This window comes from Eulemur rufifrons, chromosome 7 (genome assembly GCF_041146395.1).
Source record: "Eulemur rufifrons isolate Redbay chromosome 7, OSU_ERuf_1, whole genome shotgun sequence".
NCBI classification, from domain to species: domain Eukaryota; kingdom Metazoa; phylum Chordata; class Mammalia; order Primates; family Lemuridae; genus Eulemur; species Eulemur rufifrons.
The window spans coordinates 187,730,976-187,748,606 of NC_090989.1; the positions used below are offsets into that span (position 1 = coordinate 187,730,976).

The 17,631-nt window shown below is 49.1% G+C and overlaps 1 protein-coding gene across 2 annotated transcripts in view; it reads right to left on the reverse strand.

The window, feature by feature from the left end:
- Positions 1–17,631, reverse strand: part of SRGAP3 (SLIT-ROBO Rho GTPase activating protein 3) — a 242,153-nt gene that overhangs the window by 122,306 nt on the left and 102,216 nt on the right. For both annotated transcript variants that reach the window (XM_069473851.1, XM_069473850.1), the window contains exon 2: positions 7,357–7,549. In XM_069473851.1, coding sequence (XP_069329952.1) covers positions 7,357–7,549 — 193 coding nt within the window. The remainder of the gene's footprint in view (positions 1–7,356; positions 7,550–17,631) is intronic.

Sequence of the window (17,631 nt, forward strand, 5' to 3'; positions counted from 1 at the left end):
CTCATTGGTGGATGGCTCTGGCTGCTGGAAGGTTCCTTAAAGTTGAGTTAAAGTCTGCTTCTCTGACAATGCCATCCTTGGACTTCACTTCTCTCCTGAGGCTACACAAAATTAGTCTCTTTTATCACATATTTAAAGAAAGCATTTGGTAGTGTCTTGGTCTTTTCAGTTATTCATTCACAGAACTTTGACAGCGCATCAGAGAGAGACTAGCCAACAGCCCCCTGCCTTCAGGCCGCCTGAGGTGGGACACCCAGATACATGAACTGGCTCATTCCCTGAAAATCTGACCCGAACCCCATGAGAGCGACACACGACTCCCGTGGGAGCCAGGGGGCAGCTGACCGTGGTCCTGGGATCAAGGTCAGCTTCACAGGGGAGGTGAGCCCTGCACAGGCCTTTGTGGAGCAGGAGCTCACCGGGAGCAGAGGAGGGAGCCCCCGAGGCACACTCGAGGCGGATGTGGTCTGGACGGACGGATGGCTCTCAGGAAACCCTGCACCAACCCAGAAAGGCGAGGGGACCTGCCCAGAGGGAGCAGCTGGATGCAGTTTCACATTTCGGAGTCAGATATACCAAGATTAGAATCCCAGCTCTGCCACCTACCCCTGTGTCCCTCTGGGCAAATTACTTAATTTCCCAAAACCTCAGTATTTTGAACTAGAAAGATAAAGACAGCATCTGCCTCACAGATCACCTTTTCCATGAAGGTGCAATGGGACGAGGCATGCGAGATGTCTAGCAGAGCACCTGGCACACGGTGACGTGGATGTGAAGGATACCTGGAAGATTAAACAGCCTGCACAGCTCAGGCACGGAACATTCAGGAAGGGTCCAGCCGGCGCACTGAACGGGGAGAAGAGCAACGCTGAAAGCCAGTGCTGGTGTGATCCTGACCACAGTCACAGGGACAGCTTTGAGTGGACGCACAAGCCCCACCTGAGGGCTTTCTCCATCCCCACCCCATTCTGAGCAAATCTTTTAATTCGAATCCTCTGCCCATTTATTTATATGCTCAATTTATGTGCTACCAAAAAAAATGTTTCTCTTTTTAGGAATCGCCTAGAAGGCTAAGTCTAAATTATAGCATCTTTTTAGAGAAATGCTACATCTGTGAAAAAACTCCGTGATGTTTTATCCCCAATAAGAAGCGGTGTTTCCTGGATATGAAGTTAGCTGTTCCCTGGAAGGAATCCTCCCGACTGCTCTGGGAAGCTGAAGGATGCTCCAAGCCTCCTTTGCATATTTGCATGGAATATTATTCATTCACTAGCCAAGCACCTCCCAGCACTTTCCAAATTCTGACTCTCCCCAAACATTTTGAACATATTTGAACAGAATTCCCTGTTGCTTTTTTTTCACAACAGTTCAAATAGCAGCAACCAACATTTAAGCCTCTGGAGGGTTTAACCCTGTGGATGGGGCATTTTCATCAGCTATATCCCCTGGAGGGTGAGGGGGATCAAAACTGAGTCAGGAGGGGGCTCTGCCACCCCAAATACAAGCACTATTTGCGTGGAGTGTCCCTTCTCCAGAGGGGAGGTAATCCAGCTTCTGTCTGGAGCAGGTTGTCACACAAGGTCTCAAAGAGTGCTACTTTGTGAAATATTAACAAGTATCACGGGGAGGGGGAATTCTGTGGTTGAACAGCTTTCAGAAAGAAGTCAGCAGGGTTAATTGTTGCAAAACTTCTCAGAGGCTTCCTTCTTCTCCTCCTCTCTCTCTCAACCAAACATCTCAAAATATTGTTTTAGAAACCACTCTGCTGGAGCAGGAAAAAGTCTCAGTCCCAGGAAACCTCTGTCTCCATGGAGCGACCCGCTCAGTTGAGGTGAGAACATCCTCCGCCCCGAGAGGCAGGTTTCCAGGCGCAGAGCTCAGGAAAGGCTCTGGGAGCCAGGCCTGCGGGAGGAAAAGGCAAGCTCGGGGCAGGCCTGGCTCCCAGAGGGCCGTGGACGGGGGATTCTGTGTGGTGACAAGGAGGGAAAGCCGGCACAGCCCGCAAGTGAGTCGTGAACAACGCGTCACCCACAGAATCATCACGCTGGGCAAAGAGTCATCAGAGTCCCCTGGAGAGCTTGTCACAGCAGATTGCTGGGCCCAGCACCAGAGTCTCTGATCCACAGGTCTGGGTGAGACCCCGATTCCGCATTTCTGACAAGTCCCCGTGTGATGCGACACTGTGGCCAGCACCACGCTTTATAAACTAGCACTCTAGCTCCAGCCTTCTGCTGGCCCCCCTCCGCAGACAGGGGGGCCACTGTGAGTCCACACTCTGTCCTCTCGGCAGCATAGCACCGGGTGCCAGGCACACGAGTGGGTGACGCTGCACCCAAATGGCCTCACCAAGCTCCTAAGGCCTCCAGAAGACAAACGTGCCCTCACGCCTGTCCTCCCCGCCAAGCAACGCTAATTACCATTTAAGTTCCATTCATTTGTTCATTTATTCAACAAACCTTTAGTGACAACCGCATGCCAAGCCTTGTGCTGGCTGCTAGGGACCCCAGGTCAACAGTCACCCCCTCTGCCACCCCGGAGCTTGCAGCCCAGTGGTTGTCCACAGAGGGACAGACAAGTAAACAGACAATGACAACCACAGAGCCGTAGCTTTTGCCTCGCCCCCTCCCCAAGTCCTGCCCAGCTCAAGCCAGAAACGGGAGACATCCTTGTTTCTTCAGTTTCCCCCCAGTCCTTCTCTGCGAGACTCCCCAGCGTCCAGTCACTTCTCCCATCCGCTCTGCGACACCCAGGCCACCTCCCGCCTAGAGAGCTACACCCCACCCCTGCTGGTCTCCTCGGCTCCGTTTTTGCCCCCTCCATCCGGGGTGGTCTTTCAAAACTATAAACGGCATCGTGCGACTCCCTGCTTCCCACTCTCCCCTCACTCTCCAGCCCCAGCCACCTGGCCGGCCCCACACACTGTCCCACGACTGCCCCTCCTCGTCTCTCAGGGCTCAGCCTGAGCGCCACTCCCTCCGGAGGCCTCCCCCACCCACAGTCCTGGCTCAGTGTGTTGGAAGAGAGACGGCTGCCAGCCCCGTAACACTGCTCCAACGAGAGGAGGGCTTGGCTTCCTCTCCCCCAAAGCTGAGCTGGGGCTAAGACGACTTTGGCCCATAGAATCTGGGGGTGACGCTACGCCAGTCCCAGGCCTAGTGTTTAAGGTGACTGCAGCTGCCATCCTGCTCTCCGGGAGCCCTGAGCTACCTGTCCAAAGTCTGAGGCCCGGCCGGACGGGGAGGCGGCCCAGAAGAGCTGTCCCCAGCAAAGCCCCAGGCATGTGAGTACAGCTATCTGGGACCCTCCAGACCGGACCAGCCACCAGCTGAGTGTCACTGAACTATTCCAGTCAATGCCCTACAGAAAGCACAAAAATAGCCCAGCTGAGCCCTGTCCAATTCCTTGACCCATTAAATCATGAGATATATTAAATGTGGGGGTATGGCTGTTGTGCAGAATAGAGCAGCAGAACTTTTTGCATTATATTTACTTCCATTATAGCAATCACTTGGTTACAGTTTGTCTTTCTTTTATTTGCTTTATGTCTTATTCTTCACATCTCTGCTCCACTGGGTGGTAAACTCCGCATGGCAGGAACCCAGTCTATACTGTCCACCACTGTAAAGCCACCATCTGCCACGTGGTAGATGCTCAGTGAACACTGGTTGAATAAACAAATAAATAAGCACGTCAGAGTATTACAGGCACCAGGTCAGAACCAACGAAGGTTTCCAGAAGGGGTGACAGCTAAATGCTGAGGGCTGAGGCAAGCAGGTGCAGGGTCCAAGGGGCAAGGCTGCGGGGACTGGCGCCCCCCCAGCCGTACCAACTAGCAGGCGTCCCCCAAGCCCTGCTCTTGTCTCTCAGTATCTGAGAGCAGGGACCGCATCTCATGTTCTTTGTGCACAGTCCAGGAAACAAGAGGTCCTCAATGCACACATTTCAAATAAATGAAGCAGCACGTGGCTTCGTGGCGAGGGAAGCCCGAGCTGGAAGTCAGGCAGTCTGGATTTTCAAGCTCAACGGCTCGCTGTTGTGTCATTGGTAAAATACGCTACTCAGCTTTTCTGTAGCTCCGTTTGCTTGGGATAAAACCATTAGTTCCCTCTCTACTTCTCTGGGTTATCATCTGATTACAAGAGAGCCAAGATGTCAGAGTGCTTTGCAAAACGTTTGTTAGAATTGAAATATGTGATGTAAGAGAAGAAATGTGATGCTATTGTTCTCTAAGTGCTCAGCCTGCCCCGGGGAAACCCTCAGAGCCATCGTCTGAGCCTTTCTTTGAGTGATGCGCAGCGTGGAACTCGGCCCAGGTGAGCCCAGCCCGAACACAGTGCCCCGTGGGCAGCGGCACGTTCTCCAGCTGCCCAGGTGGACAGGGAACAGCCAGGGCCTGAGAGAGACGCGGCCCATGCAGCAAAAGGAGGAACGCTCGACTTGGGGTCACAGGGCCTGAGTTCCTGACCCGGTTCTGTGCCTAGTTTTCTGTAAGATCTTGCCAAATCAATTCCCTCCCTGTACCCCATCTCTCAGCCAGAATGGGCCTTACAGAGCAAGTAAACTCTCTCCCTCCCACCCACTCACAAACACCCAGCTCTGCCCAGCACTGGGCCCACGGCCGTGGGAACAAATGACAGGACCTGCCCCCGAGGCCTCAGCAGGTAGGTGGACACTCTTCAGTGAAGGATCTTTAAGACAGCAAGGCAAGGCTTCTGGGGCAGCCAGGATGAAGGACCCGGAGCACAGCACAGGCCCTGTGCGCTGAGCTCCAAAGAGGCAGCCAGGGGTCAGTGCCCTGGGGTCAAAGGGCGAGTCCAGCCCGTCCCTAGAGACTCTCCGCTTCCAGAAGCCGAGAGGGCCCTGCCGTCACATTAGCATCGCGCACAGGGCCCGCTCCAGCTGCCCTGGCCTGGCCAACGCCCTAATTAGACTTTCATGGTGTGTCAGGCAGCCTGCTTGGCCCGACTGCCAGCTGGGGCTCCCGTTCCGTCTGGTGGTCCTGGTTAATGAACCCATGAGGGGCTGGCTGAGCTCATTATAGGTGATGCGAGGGAACGGGGTACCCCCCATGCCCTCCAGTCCCCGCCTCTCCCCTTCTCCCCAGTGTTCACACTGAGAGCGGGAGGGGAGCCGCTTCCAAACCAAGAGGAAGGAGAGGCGCAGGAGAGAGGCTGCAGCGGCCCTTCCACGCAGCCCTGTCTGCAGCCGGGAGAGCCAGGGACAGCTCGGGCAGAGCAGTGGACCACTGTGCCTGTGTCTGCCTCTGTGGTTTTAGGGAGGGTCCAGATGCCACAGCCGCTCTCAGGCGGCACCCAGGCCTTTTCTTACCCAGGCCAGGGGTGCAATAAAGCAATGGAAGGTTCAGCCCTGTCTCTTTCCAATTATTGGCCCACAGTCCTGTCTGGACAAGCCGCTTTCTCAGAGCTTCGCTGTCATCTTTACAATGGGGTAGTAATACCCAGCTGGCACGAAGTAAGTGCTCAGTTAATGCATTCAATAAATTATCACTGTTGCTGTTATTACTAAAAGGTGAGGAAAAAAACCCAAAATGTGAGCAGTGGCTGCTTCTGAGCAGCAGGACAATGAGTGATAGTTTTTCTCTTTTCTGCATTTTCTACATTGTGTGCAATGTGTCCTTTACCTTTATTATCTGAAAAAGCACAAATTTTCTCCAAAAAATATATCAGAAGAGTGAGACTTCCTGATGTATTTGTGTGTAGAAGGGCCTAGACTGTGCGTGGGAGGACATTATTAATAGAAGCTTTCTCCTACAGTGGAAGTTTGAATAGATGAGATTGGGTGAGAAAAGAAACATGGTATTTGCAAACGTGAATTAAAGTTTTGCCCTTTAATAAAGCAATTTCTTATCCCCGAATGCCAGAGGGAGAAGGCACATAAGTGAGTGTTCAAATGCTGTGGCACAGATGAAGGGAGATGTTTGGAGGATTTTAAAGGAAGAGAGCTCCCTGACCAGAGCAGAATGCAAAAAGTGGACAGCGGAAGGAGAAGGCAGCCCAGGTGTCCGCTGGCAGACGATGCACAAACACAACGTGGTCTCTGTGTAACAGGATAGTGTTCAGTCGTAAAAAGAAGGGAATCCTGACACATGCTAACAACTAGATGAACCTTGAAGACACTGTGCTACGTGAAATAAGCCAGTCACAAAAAGACAGGTACTGTATGACTCCACTCACACGAGTGCCCTGGAGTACTCGAATTCATAAAGACGTCAAGTAGAGTGGCGGGTGCCAGGGGCTAGAAGGAGGGTGAATGGGGAGTTAGTGTTTAATGGGGACAGAATTTCAGTTAAGAAAGATGAAAAAAGTTCTGGAGATGGACGGTGGCGATGGCTGTACAATAATGCGAATGTACTTAAGGCCACTGAACTGTACATTTAAAAATAGTTAAGATGGTAAATGTTATGTTGTGTGTGTTTTACCACAATTTTAAAATAAATGTAAAAAGAGAACAATGGATGGGACCCAGAGGAAGGGGAAGTGGGTGAGCTGAGATGAAGCAAGTCGCTGGTCTCCTGGAGTTGAGGGCCATTTGCTGGGGAGATGACGCAAGGAGGAGGCAGGAGCCCGGGGGCAGGGCTAAGGGAGAGACGGCGCTGGCCGGGGTGACCTGCAGAGGGGTGGGCACAGTCCAAGTAAGGTTTGCTGCCTCCCGCCTGCACTTGGCTGGCTGGAGCCAGCAAGCTCTAAGTGCAGACGGTTTTGTAGCTAGAGGATTCAAAGCCCACCACGTCAGTGCCCAACCAGAGGCAGCGCCCGTGAACTCAGCTTGGGGTGTGACCAGTCACGACAGAGGAGGGTTTGTGCATCTTAAATATGTGGACTGGGGAGGGAAAGAGCCCGGCCCCGAGGTCCCCCAGGAGAGCAGGGAAGAGGCATGCTCTGAGCATCAGTTCCATGACGGAGAAGTCATGAGGTCATCGCGCTGAAGGAATTTGGAAGCAGGTTGGCTGAGGCCCAAATAAAAGACAACTGGAGAGGGTCAGGGTGTCCTGAAGGAAGGTGGGGTCCCACCTGGGCACAGAGGGAGGCTAACCCAGGGCCTGGTGCTTGGCAAGATAGTAATAACAGCAACGGCAATTTATTGAGCACTTACTGTCTGTGACAAGCACTTTTCTCGGGTTACTCACTTATCCCCTTCAGCAGCCTTCTTCACGGGACCCATTTCTAGCTTTACTTTATGCTCCACGAAGACTGCGGATTGGAGATCCGAGGCCCTACGGACCCGGTGCCTTAAAGGCACGCCCTCGGCCTCCAACAAGGCTGGGCCTCCTTTCTGCTTTGCCACCGACTGTCTGCCCACCCTCCCATCCCCCCAGGCCCCTGGCCAACTTCTCACTTGAACTGGTGCTCCCGGGAGCTGCGGATTTTGGAGGAGAACCGCTCGGCCAGCTTCTCCAGGCTGCGGGAGTACTCGAGCTCGATTTCAGCTTTCCGGCGGAAAAACTCCTGGAGGTCTTGAAGCAGCTGCAGCCGAGACTCCGATTGCTGCTCCAGACATTTGAACTGCTCCACCAGCTGTGTGCGGATCTCTGCGGGCAGAGGCCAGGGCCGGAGCATTAGACAGGTGCTGGGCATGGCAGTGGGACCCGCCCCGCGGACCCAGGCACTGCCATTCCGGCAGCTCCCTCCCCACCACCACCACCCAGGTCCTCTCCGAGCCCACTCAGAGCCTAGACCTTCCTGGCCAGAGCATTGGCACCAAGAGTTGGCATATGCCGCTTTTTGCTATTTGGCGTAACCCAGTATTTCCCAAACTCGAATCACTGCATGTCGCCACCACAGGTTTTGCCAAGTCACATGCCCCAAGCATTATTATTTCTTCCATATATCTAGTAAATTGACTCACTTTTCTCACTGAAATGATCTTGCTTAAAATGAAGTTTTCTATCATTACGGCAAAATGGAAAACTAGGACCCTTACAGCCTGGAACATAGGAAATAATTAAATGAAAACAAAAATTTTGCAAAATTCTTTCTAGAGACCATTGCTTACCAAAGGTCTAAGCTGCTGGTTTTTTATCAACCAAAGGAAAACAGCAGTGTGACAGATGTTAAAGAAAGACTTTCCCCAGATATGGTCAGGACTGGGAGAGGGCTGCAGAGGGCACACTGTTCCCTCCTCAGTGTTATTTAAGGCCATATCTGTCGTTCCTCTTTAAATCACCTTGAATTCCATGTATAAACTTCTCAAGTGGCACTAGAGGAATGTAGCCCACACTTCAGGAAATGCTGATTGATCAAGTCAGGTCTGTCCAACCAAGGCAAAAGTTTAGAAGCTTGGAGTTGGAGTTAAAAATCACAGCAGAATCCCAATAACTACAGCCAATCTCATCTTCAGGCCTGTCATGTTGTCATTGTCCCCATGCATCGACTCCTTCTAGGCCCTCCCATGAGCTGCCCAACAGACCAGTCTCTCCAGAGCACCCTGCTCACACCAGCAGCCTGCTCAGAAATACCCAATGCTCCCCTGTGCCTGAATACTAAATCCAAGTCCTCAGCGTGGAATTCAAGGCCATCCACCACGCAGTCCCAAACTTTGTTTCTCAGGACTTATTCCCCAATGGACTCTCCAAACAACTCAAGCCAGTCCTTGAAATGTCAAACCTCCCCTGCTTAAATGTGCACCCTGTCTGGGATGGTGGCCAGCGTCATCTCAGCATCCCTCAGGGAAGTGGTCTTTGCACTGGGGCAGACCTACCCTGGGGTCCACAAAGACATCCCAAGGGGTATGCAGGCAGAGGAGTAATAAGGGATCAGCTTGAGGCCCTCTGCCTCCATTCCCACTCTTTCCTAAAATCGCTCTGCCTGACACCATGCCCCAGTCTAGAGGCACGGCCACTCTCCTTGCCCACCTCCCTCGTCACAATGGTCTTGCACCCTCTGTTAACAGGAGAAAGGCCAACTTCTCATTCATCCAGAATCAGACTATGGTGCAGTGTCCAAAGTCTCAAGATATCTGGGTGCCAAAAGAAAAAGGGGCAATTTAAAATGTTGGTGTCAGCAAATCTTCCTTTAATCAAGGGACCACAAACCCTTGGTACTCAAAGTGTGGCACCCAGACCAGCAACATTGGTGTCATTGGTGAGCTGATGAGAAAGACTGAACCATCCAAACTCATCAAGATGCATACATTAAAGGTGTGAAATTTTTTGCATATCAATTATACCTCAATAAAGCTTAAGAAAATGCAGAACAGAATCTCAGATCCCAGCCCAGACCATCTGAATCAGAATCTGCATTTTAACAAGATCTCCCAGGTGGTCCTCATGCACCTTAAAGTTGACAAGCACTGCCAACAGCCACCCCCATCTCATTAGGGGAAGCATTTCCCATACAATGTTGCTTTTTAAATTTAATAATTTATCAAATGTATAAAATATTAATGTCATTTTGATGAATTGTGTATTAGTGATCCTGTTAATGATAGATAAATCAATCCAAAAGAAAGATCCTTAGAGTTTCACAGTCAAAAAAAAATTTTAAATGCCCATTTCAATTTACATACATATTTAGGGTAAAAAAGTATAATAATTAACTTTAAGTCTCAAGCATAAAGACATAATATATTAAGATGAAAATCTGTGAAGGAAGTGGAAGGGAATTAGGAGTTCAAGAAGGTAAAGAAAGGAACAATGTAAAATTTTTTTAGTTGTTTTGGAAATTTTTGATGGATGATGGTGGAAACCAACGTATTGTGGTATTTATCCTGTGACCTGGCAGTTCCACTCATGGGTGCATACCCAAAAGAAATCAGTGCTATACCCACCAAAACACATGTACAAGAATACTCATAGTACCTTTATAACCAGATATTAGAAAAACCCTAAATGCCTAGTAAGAGTAGAATGCATTTTTAAAATGTGAGATATTCATTTAGTGGAATAGCATACAACAATGAAAAAGAATGCTCCCACTACCTGCAGCAACGTGTTTGAAACTCATGGACTTTATGTTTACTGAAAGAAGCCAGAACAAACGAGATCATGCAAAACCAGCTGGTAGTGACAGAGGTCAGAGAAGTGGTCACCTTTGGGGAGTACTGACTAAGAGAGGGCGGAAGGGCGCCTTCTGGAGCGCTGGCGCTGTTCCATACCTTGATCTGGGGGGTAGGAACACTGGTAAAAATCAGCTGGGCTGCACACTTAAGATCTGCACATTCTGCTATGTATGCGTGAGTCTTCAATAAAAGGAAAAAATTAAAAATTGCTATGTCATTTAGTTTCCATTTGATATATTTTTAAGATCTATACATTAAGGTATAATGTTACTCTAAAATGTCACTATTTAAAACATAGCAGAAATTATAGCCTTTGTAACTAATCGAACTCAGAATGAAGCATTTTAGATGTCAAGTTAAAATGTGTGAAGCACAACAGATTTTTTTCCCCCAAAGTTCAGGTAGAGGGTAGGCAAGCAAAAAGGTTAAAAAAAAACACTGCTCTAGAGCCCATGTCAAGCGCTGCTCCTGCCAGGAGGGCCCTGGTGGCCTCTTGTGAACCCCCACGGTACTTCGGTCAGCTCAGACTGCCTGGTCCCGCTTTGTTTTGTTTTCTTCATTCTTTCATACGTGGCTGTCACTTCTGCCCTCTCTCCTCAGACGAAATTTAACCTTTGAGGGTAGATTCTCCCAGCACATAATACGTCATCAGGATATCAATATCTATCTAGCAAATTACTGCTTACCTTTATCAATTGCTTCTACCCAAGTGTATTAAATATTGTGATTATGGAAACCTCACCTCACACAAAAACACACACCCATGAACACACACACCACACATACAAAACACACAACAAACACCACACACTCACACCACTAACCCCGTACACATACACACATTCAACATGGATATTATCATCTGTTTTTACAGATGAAGAAATGAAGACTTTGTGTAAACCAAGATCAAGGACTCATCCAAGGTCACATTTTATTCTAAAAACCGTAACTACCCAGGTATGCCTATCACATGGCCTACTTGTTGACTTAGATTGAGGTGCCCACAAGGTCAAGCCCTGCCATATTAACATAGAGTTATAAAAGCACTTTCTGGCCAGATGGGTGGCTCACACCTGTGATCCCGACACTTTGGGAAGCCAAGTCAGGACGATCACTTGGCAAGAGAGCGTACTGTTTGTTCTGGTCAGTTCTTTAGCCACTTACCTCACAGAATCAGTACAGCACCCGCTATGAGTGAGTGCTACTAGTGTTTCCCCGCTTTTTCCCCACTACATGAGGAAGCGGAGGCTCAGGGGGAAGTCACTAGCCAGTGGTCCTAACAGCTGGCACACAGCAGAGCTAGGAATCAAACCCAGGTCCCTCAGAATGTGACAATAATGCCCTTGACATGATGCTAGACTGAGGCCTCCATAGAATTTCTTGGTCTGCCTTTTGTGTATTAGCAGATTCGTTTTCCATATCAAAGCAAAACAAAACAAAAACCACCTTTAATCCACCTGTATTCAACCTCTTGTATCCTTTCTGTAACAAGACGGTGATCTAAAGATATTATTTATTAAAAATGCTGTAGCCACGCCTTCCTCCACCACAGGGCACAGTCAGGAGCCAGTGTTCTCATATTTTAGAGCAAAAGCTCATAAATCACACTGTGATGATGGGAGATGATTTGGGAGGAGCAGAGCAACCTCCCCCAATTCACACAACCAGCTGGAGCCTTCCTGGCTGGGCCAGGCACAGAACCCTCTAGCAGTCTGGAAGGCTCAGAGTCAAGTCTTCCTAGCAGGAAAGGGCCCTGGCAGGCACATCCTCTGCAGCCTGCTCTGGAACCCTGAGGGGATTGGATTGCCCAGCTCGTTATTTCTAACTCCCTTCCAAGTTGCTGCTAGGAGCCTAGGAACTGGCACAGATTTGGTTTTTCTCCTTGAAGATTTTAAAGAGAGAGAGAGAAAAATAATATAAAACAGAATTGTTCCCAAGGCACAGACTTCATTCAGCAGACATTCCCCACCAACCCCCCAGGGGACACTTCCAGCCACAGCACAACATTGAATGGCAGAAAAATTAAAGGGGAAGGGTTTAGAAAGTCGGGACAGGCTTCGACCTCAGCACCTTAGAGCTGAAGATGAGCTCATTGATCACCTGATGCAGCCTCTTGATTTTACAGACTGGGGCATGAGGCCCAGAGAAGGGGCAGAGCTAATTCCTCAACCCACGTCTCCTAAAGCACCAATCTCCCCATGCCACTTGCCTGCTAAAATTCTCCATGGCTCCCTATTGCTTATAGGATCAAAGCCAAACTCCTCTGGCATTCAAGGCCCAGGCGTCTATGGCCTGCCGACCCGCCCCCACTCCTGCTCACTCTCCAAGCAACGCTCTCACTGAAGATCACTTTGCCTGCACCAAGGTCACCACCCATGGTAATACCCAGTGTGACCCACTTTTAAGGAGAACAAGATTCCTCATACTCCCCACCACCCCTCACAAAAACAGCCTCACATGCAGAAGGAGCAGGAAGACTTTTCAGATCCAGGGTGATTTTTTTAAAATTAATAGACTATTTCTAGAGCAGTTTTTTTTTTTTTTTTTTTTGAGACAGAGTCTCACTCTGTTGCCCGGGCTAGAGTGAGTGCCGTGGCGTCAGCCTAGCTCACAGCAACCTCAAACTCCTGGGCTCAAGCAATTCTACTGCCTCAGCCTCCCGAGTAGCTGGGACTACAGGCATGCACCACCATGCCCGCCTAATGTTTCCTGTATATATTTTTAGTTGTCCAGCTAATTTCTTTCTATTTTTAGTAGAGATGGGGTCTCGTTCTTGCTCAGACTGGTCTCGAACTCCTGAGCTCAAACGATCTGCCTACCTCGGCCTCCCAGAGTGCTAGGATTACAGGCGTGAGCCACCGCGCCCAGCCTAGAACAGTTTTTAGTTTACAAAAAAAATTGACCAGCGAGTACGGAGAGTTCCCACATATCCCGTCTCCCCTGCATAGCTTCCCCTATTATTAACATCTTTACATTAGTGTAGTGCATTGCTTACAACTGAAGAGCCAATCTTAAAATGCTAGAATTGATGAAAGCCCATCATTTACATAAAGGTTCACCCTTTGTGTTGTACATTCTATGGGTTTTGACAAACGTCTACTATCATGTATCCACCATTACAGTACCATCCAGAATAGTTTCACTGCCCCAAAAGTCCTCTGGCTCTGCCTGTGCATTCCTCTACTTTTCTTCCCCACCAGCTCCTGGCACCCACTGATCTTTTTGTTGTCTCTGTAGTTTTGCCTTTTCCGGAATGTCATATAGCTGGAATCATACAGTAGGTAGACTTTTTAGACTGGCTTCTTTCACCTAGCAATATGCATTTGGGGTTCTTCCATGTCTTTTTGTGGCTTAATAGCTCCTTATTTTTATCGACAAATAATATTCTGTTGCATGGAATAATGTTCACAGATAGTGTATTCATTCACCTATTGAAAAACATGTTGATTGATTGCTTCCAATTGTTGGCAATTGTGAATAAAGCTGTAGTAAACATCTGTGTGCAGGTTTTTGTGTGGACCTAGTTTTCCACCCATTTGGGTAATTAGCTTTTTTTTTTTTTAATTAACAGACTTTATATTTAGAGAAGTTTTAGGTTTACAAAACAAAAGAATTCTATTTTTAAATAGGAGATAGAGGAATTTTTTTTTGTATTAGACAAAATTCAAAAGGTAGGAAGGGCATATAAAAAAGTCTCTCTCTCACCCCTGTCCAACAGCTAACCCAGTTTCCCTCTATCAAGACAACCAAACTCTGGGGTTCATGTGCATCCTTCTAGGAATTATTACATATATACACATGAAATATAAAATATATTAATATTATTTCCTCTGTTTTTATAAATATCAGAGCATATAACTCACGGTGTTCTGTACCTTAGGTTTTTCTTTAAGAACACATCACGGAAGTCAGTCCATATCATTCTGTAAAGAACTTCCTCATTCCTTTTACAGCACTGTAGAATTCCACTGTAAAATTTTTTAGCCAGTCCCCTTTGCTGGACATTTAGGTTGTTTATAGTCTTTTAATATCATCAACAATGCTGGAATGAAGAATCATAATCAAGCTTCGTTTTGTTCCTGTGCAGGAATATCATCTGTATAAGAAAGTTTTTAAGTGAAACTGCCAGATCAAAAGGCATTTGCATTAGGATCTTGAGATTGCTAACTGCCCTCCCCTGAAATTTTTACCAACTTAGACTATCATAAGAAATTCAGAAAAGGGTTGTAGGGACTAGTCTTGGATTGGAGGATAGAGAATGGTAGAGTTTTAGGTAAAACAAGACTGGCCTTGAGTTAATTGTTGAAGTTTAGTTGGAGTAATGGATACAGGGAAGGGGCTTATTATACTCACTCTCTACTTCTGGAACGTTTGAAATTTTTCCTAATAAGAACGGGTGTAAAAAGGCAGACAAAGCCAGAAACTTGGTGTAAAGCCTGCGGTTCTGATTAACAGGTCTGACCCATCAGGAATGCCAACCACTTGCCCCAGGGGCCTCTGCCCCCAGCCTGCAGGTGGCTGTCCTGGGTAAGAAAGAGGGGCCAGTGGGACTGGAAAGAGCAATTTTAAATGCAGCTTCCCAGGCCCCACCCAATTCTAGTCCTTGGACCCTGTCCTGAGAAGGCAGTAACTTTCCTGGCACCTCCTGGGATGGACAGGCTCCACCGTCTGTATTCATCCTGGAAATCAAACGGAGTGAGAGCTTGCCCCTCTGCTCCCCGAGGCAGCCGGCACCTCCCCAGTGTAAATTTTCAGGAGCTGATAAGGAGGATGAACTGTAGCGCATGGTACAGCTGACAACGCCTCATCACATCTGTGCACAATCACATCTGATTATCATTAGCATATGAGCCTGTAGTATTATCACTCCCGTTCTACAGATGAAGCAACTGAGACTCAGGGAGGGAAAGGGGTTTGCCCAGGGCCACCCAGAAAGTGGCAGAGCCAGGGCTCAAGCCCAGAGTGAGTGTCAGACAGGGACCAATATCACCCCATGCCCAGGTCTGGGTGCTGCCACCTCCCCTTTCAGGGATCATGTCCTGTTCTACCTCCTGTCCCCACCCTGTACTCCATCTGTCATCTCGGTGCCATCCGCACAGGGCCTGGGCCTGGCTGTTATAGTGTCCATTCCAGTGCATCCTGACCTTGACCTCAGGCCCTCCTATGAGAAAGGAAATCTCAGCCTCGCAGCACAACGTAGTGGGCTCTGGGTTCACCTGCCCCAGGGGGTTCAAATCCTGCCCCGCTGCATGTCCAGCTGGCAGGTCTCCTCTGTAAAACAGGGATGACAATAATCTCTAGCTCATATTGTTATGGGAATAAGTGATAATGCAAAGAAAGCTCCCAGCACAGTGTTTCACATACATTAGCACTGCACTGTCCAACAAAGTAGCCACTAGCCACATATGGCTATTTAAATTTAATTAAAATAAATTCATTTCTCAGTCACACTTGCCACATTTCAAGTGCTCAAAGGCACATGTGGCCTGTGGCTACTATATTGGACAGTGCAGAATATTTCAATTGTTGCAGAAACTTCTATTGGACAGCACTGTATTAGAGGTATAATAATGGTTAGCTCTGATTATCATTTATTATTATTTCTTTCTGTGGCCATTTCTTATCTCTTCAAATGGAAAATAAGGTCCTGAAGGGCAGGGATGACACGACATTTCATCACTCAGAGTCTGTGCACAATCCCTCTAACGAGAGGAGTGTAATGGAGTCTGTGAAACCCCCAGAACAGAATGATGATGGAGACTTCACTTTCATTGCTCCCAGCCCAATGCCCAGCATCCTGAAGGGGTCCCTTCCCTCCAACTCCTGCCTTAGAAGAGGAGGTGTGACCCAGTGGACAGACCCCGCAAAGCCACTCTCATCAGGTTAATTATTGTTTCTGCCAGACATGCAATGCGAAGGCTTGGGCAGTGGAGTCACTGTTTTCCCTTCTGTGAAAGGCAGGTAACTATTCTTATCTTGCAGGGTCGTTGCAGAATCACACTGGAAATAATGCATGTGACGTGCCAGGTACTTAGTGGACCCTCAACAAACAGCACCTCCACAGAGACGGCGTGGCACAGCGGGAAGGGCATGCACTCGCAAGCTTTGGGGACAGCCTGGTTTTCTCCATTTTGGGGAAGTCGCCTCAGCTCTCTGAGTCTTTGTTTTCTCGTCTGTAAAAGGGAGAGTATATCTTCCTCGTGGAGTTGTCAAACGAGTGAGAGATGGTATGCACGTGAACCGTGTAGCATGGTATCTGGTGCACAGTAGGGACGCAGTAAATGACATAACTGCTGCCATAGCGATGTATAGTGAGCATCGGGCACGCTGGACACTGAGCTAGGTGTTTCCAAGGGGCCATCTGGCTCTCCGCGTCCACAACCCTGCAAGGAGGGTTGGGTTACCTCACGGCCGTCTTCCCGGCCTCTCAGCGCTGGTTCTCTCTTCCTTGCCCACCCTCCTCGCAAGCCTGGCCCACGTTTCACTCCTCCAGGCCCCGCAAAAAAGGCTTGAGCAGTGGGACGCGGGCTCCCCATCGCCGCCCCTTCTCCCAGCCTTGGATATGGGGAAAGGCTGCTTTCAGCGGCGGCCCCACCCCGGCTCCCTGCAGCCCCTCGCCGGAGGGCACCAGCTGCCGGGCCAGAAGCGGCCGTTGCCCTGGCAACCACGCCCGGGCTCCACGCGTCCCGCCCCGCCCCAACCAGCGCGCCGCGTGTAGCCGCCTGGGTGACTTAGAGAGAGCTACTGGGTGCGTCCCTTCTGACCCCTCTCCGAAGACGCGAGCCACTTCCTGGCACCTTGTATTTCTCCCCCTGTCCCTCAGTCAGCCTAGCAGCCCTAATAATGCTATGGGTCCATCCCTTATTCACCTTTACCAAGCCAAGCCGGTTAGCATCCATCATCCCTTCCGACCACATTAGAGGAAGAGGTAGGTATTACATCATTTTACAGGTAGGGAAACTGAGGTCCAAGAGAAAGGAAAGGGTCTGCCTGAATCACAGGGTTCAAACCCAGGCCTGCCAGGTGCTGCACGGGTCTAGCCCTGATCCCCACGGTTCCTGGGGAATCAGCCCCATAACGGGGCTCCTCCTCAAGTCTTAACACCATCTCATCCCTGATAAATGGCTCCTTTTGGTGCTGCAGTGCCAAGAGCCAGATCTGCATCAGACTTAGCTGTGCTCAGAGGCTGACCTTGACTCTGGCTAGCCGTATGACCTTGGGCAAGTCAGTTAACCTCTCTCAGCCTTGCTTTTTCCATCTTCAGAATGGAGGGAGTAAGAGCAGACGTCTATAGAGCTGAGAGCTTTCTATGAAACATCTCCTTGAACCTATGCTACAGCCTTAGAAGGCAGCCACTACTATTATCCTATTTTTGCCGAGCAGGAGACTGAGGCACAGAGAAGTGAAGTGACATGCCTAATTTCATCTAAATACTAAGGAGTCTTTGGGGCCCAAATCTTGTACCACTTGCCAGAGAGTTGAGTGTTTGCCATATGTACTATACCAAGTGAGCCAGGTTTTTACACTGCCGTTAGCCATCCCACAATTATTTGGGGTCCTGAAGGCCAGACTTAGCACGGAGAATCAAAGCATATCAACTCCTAAGGCTTCCTT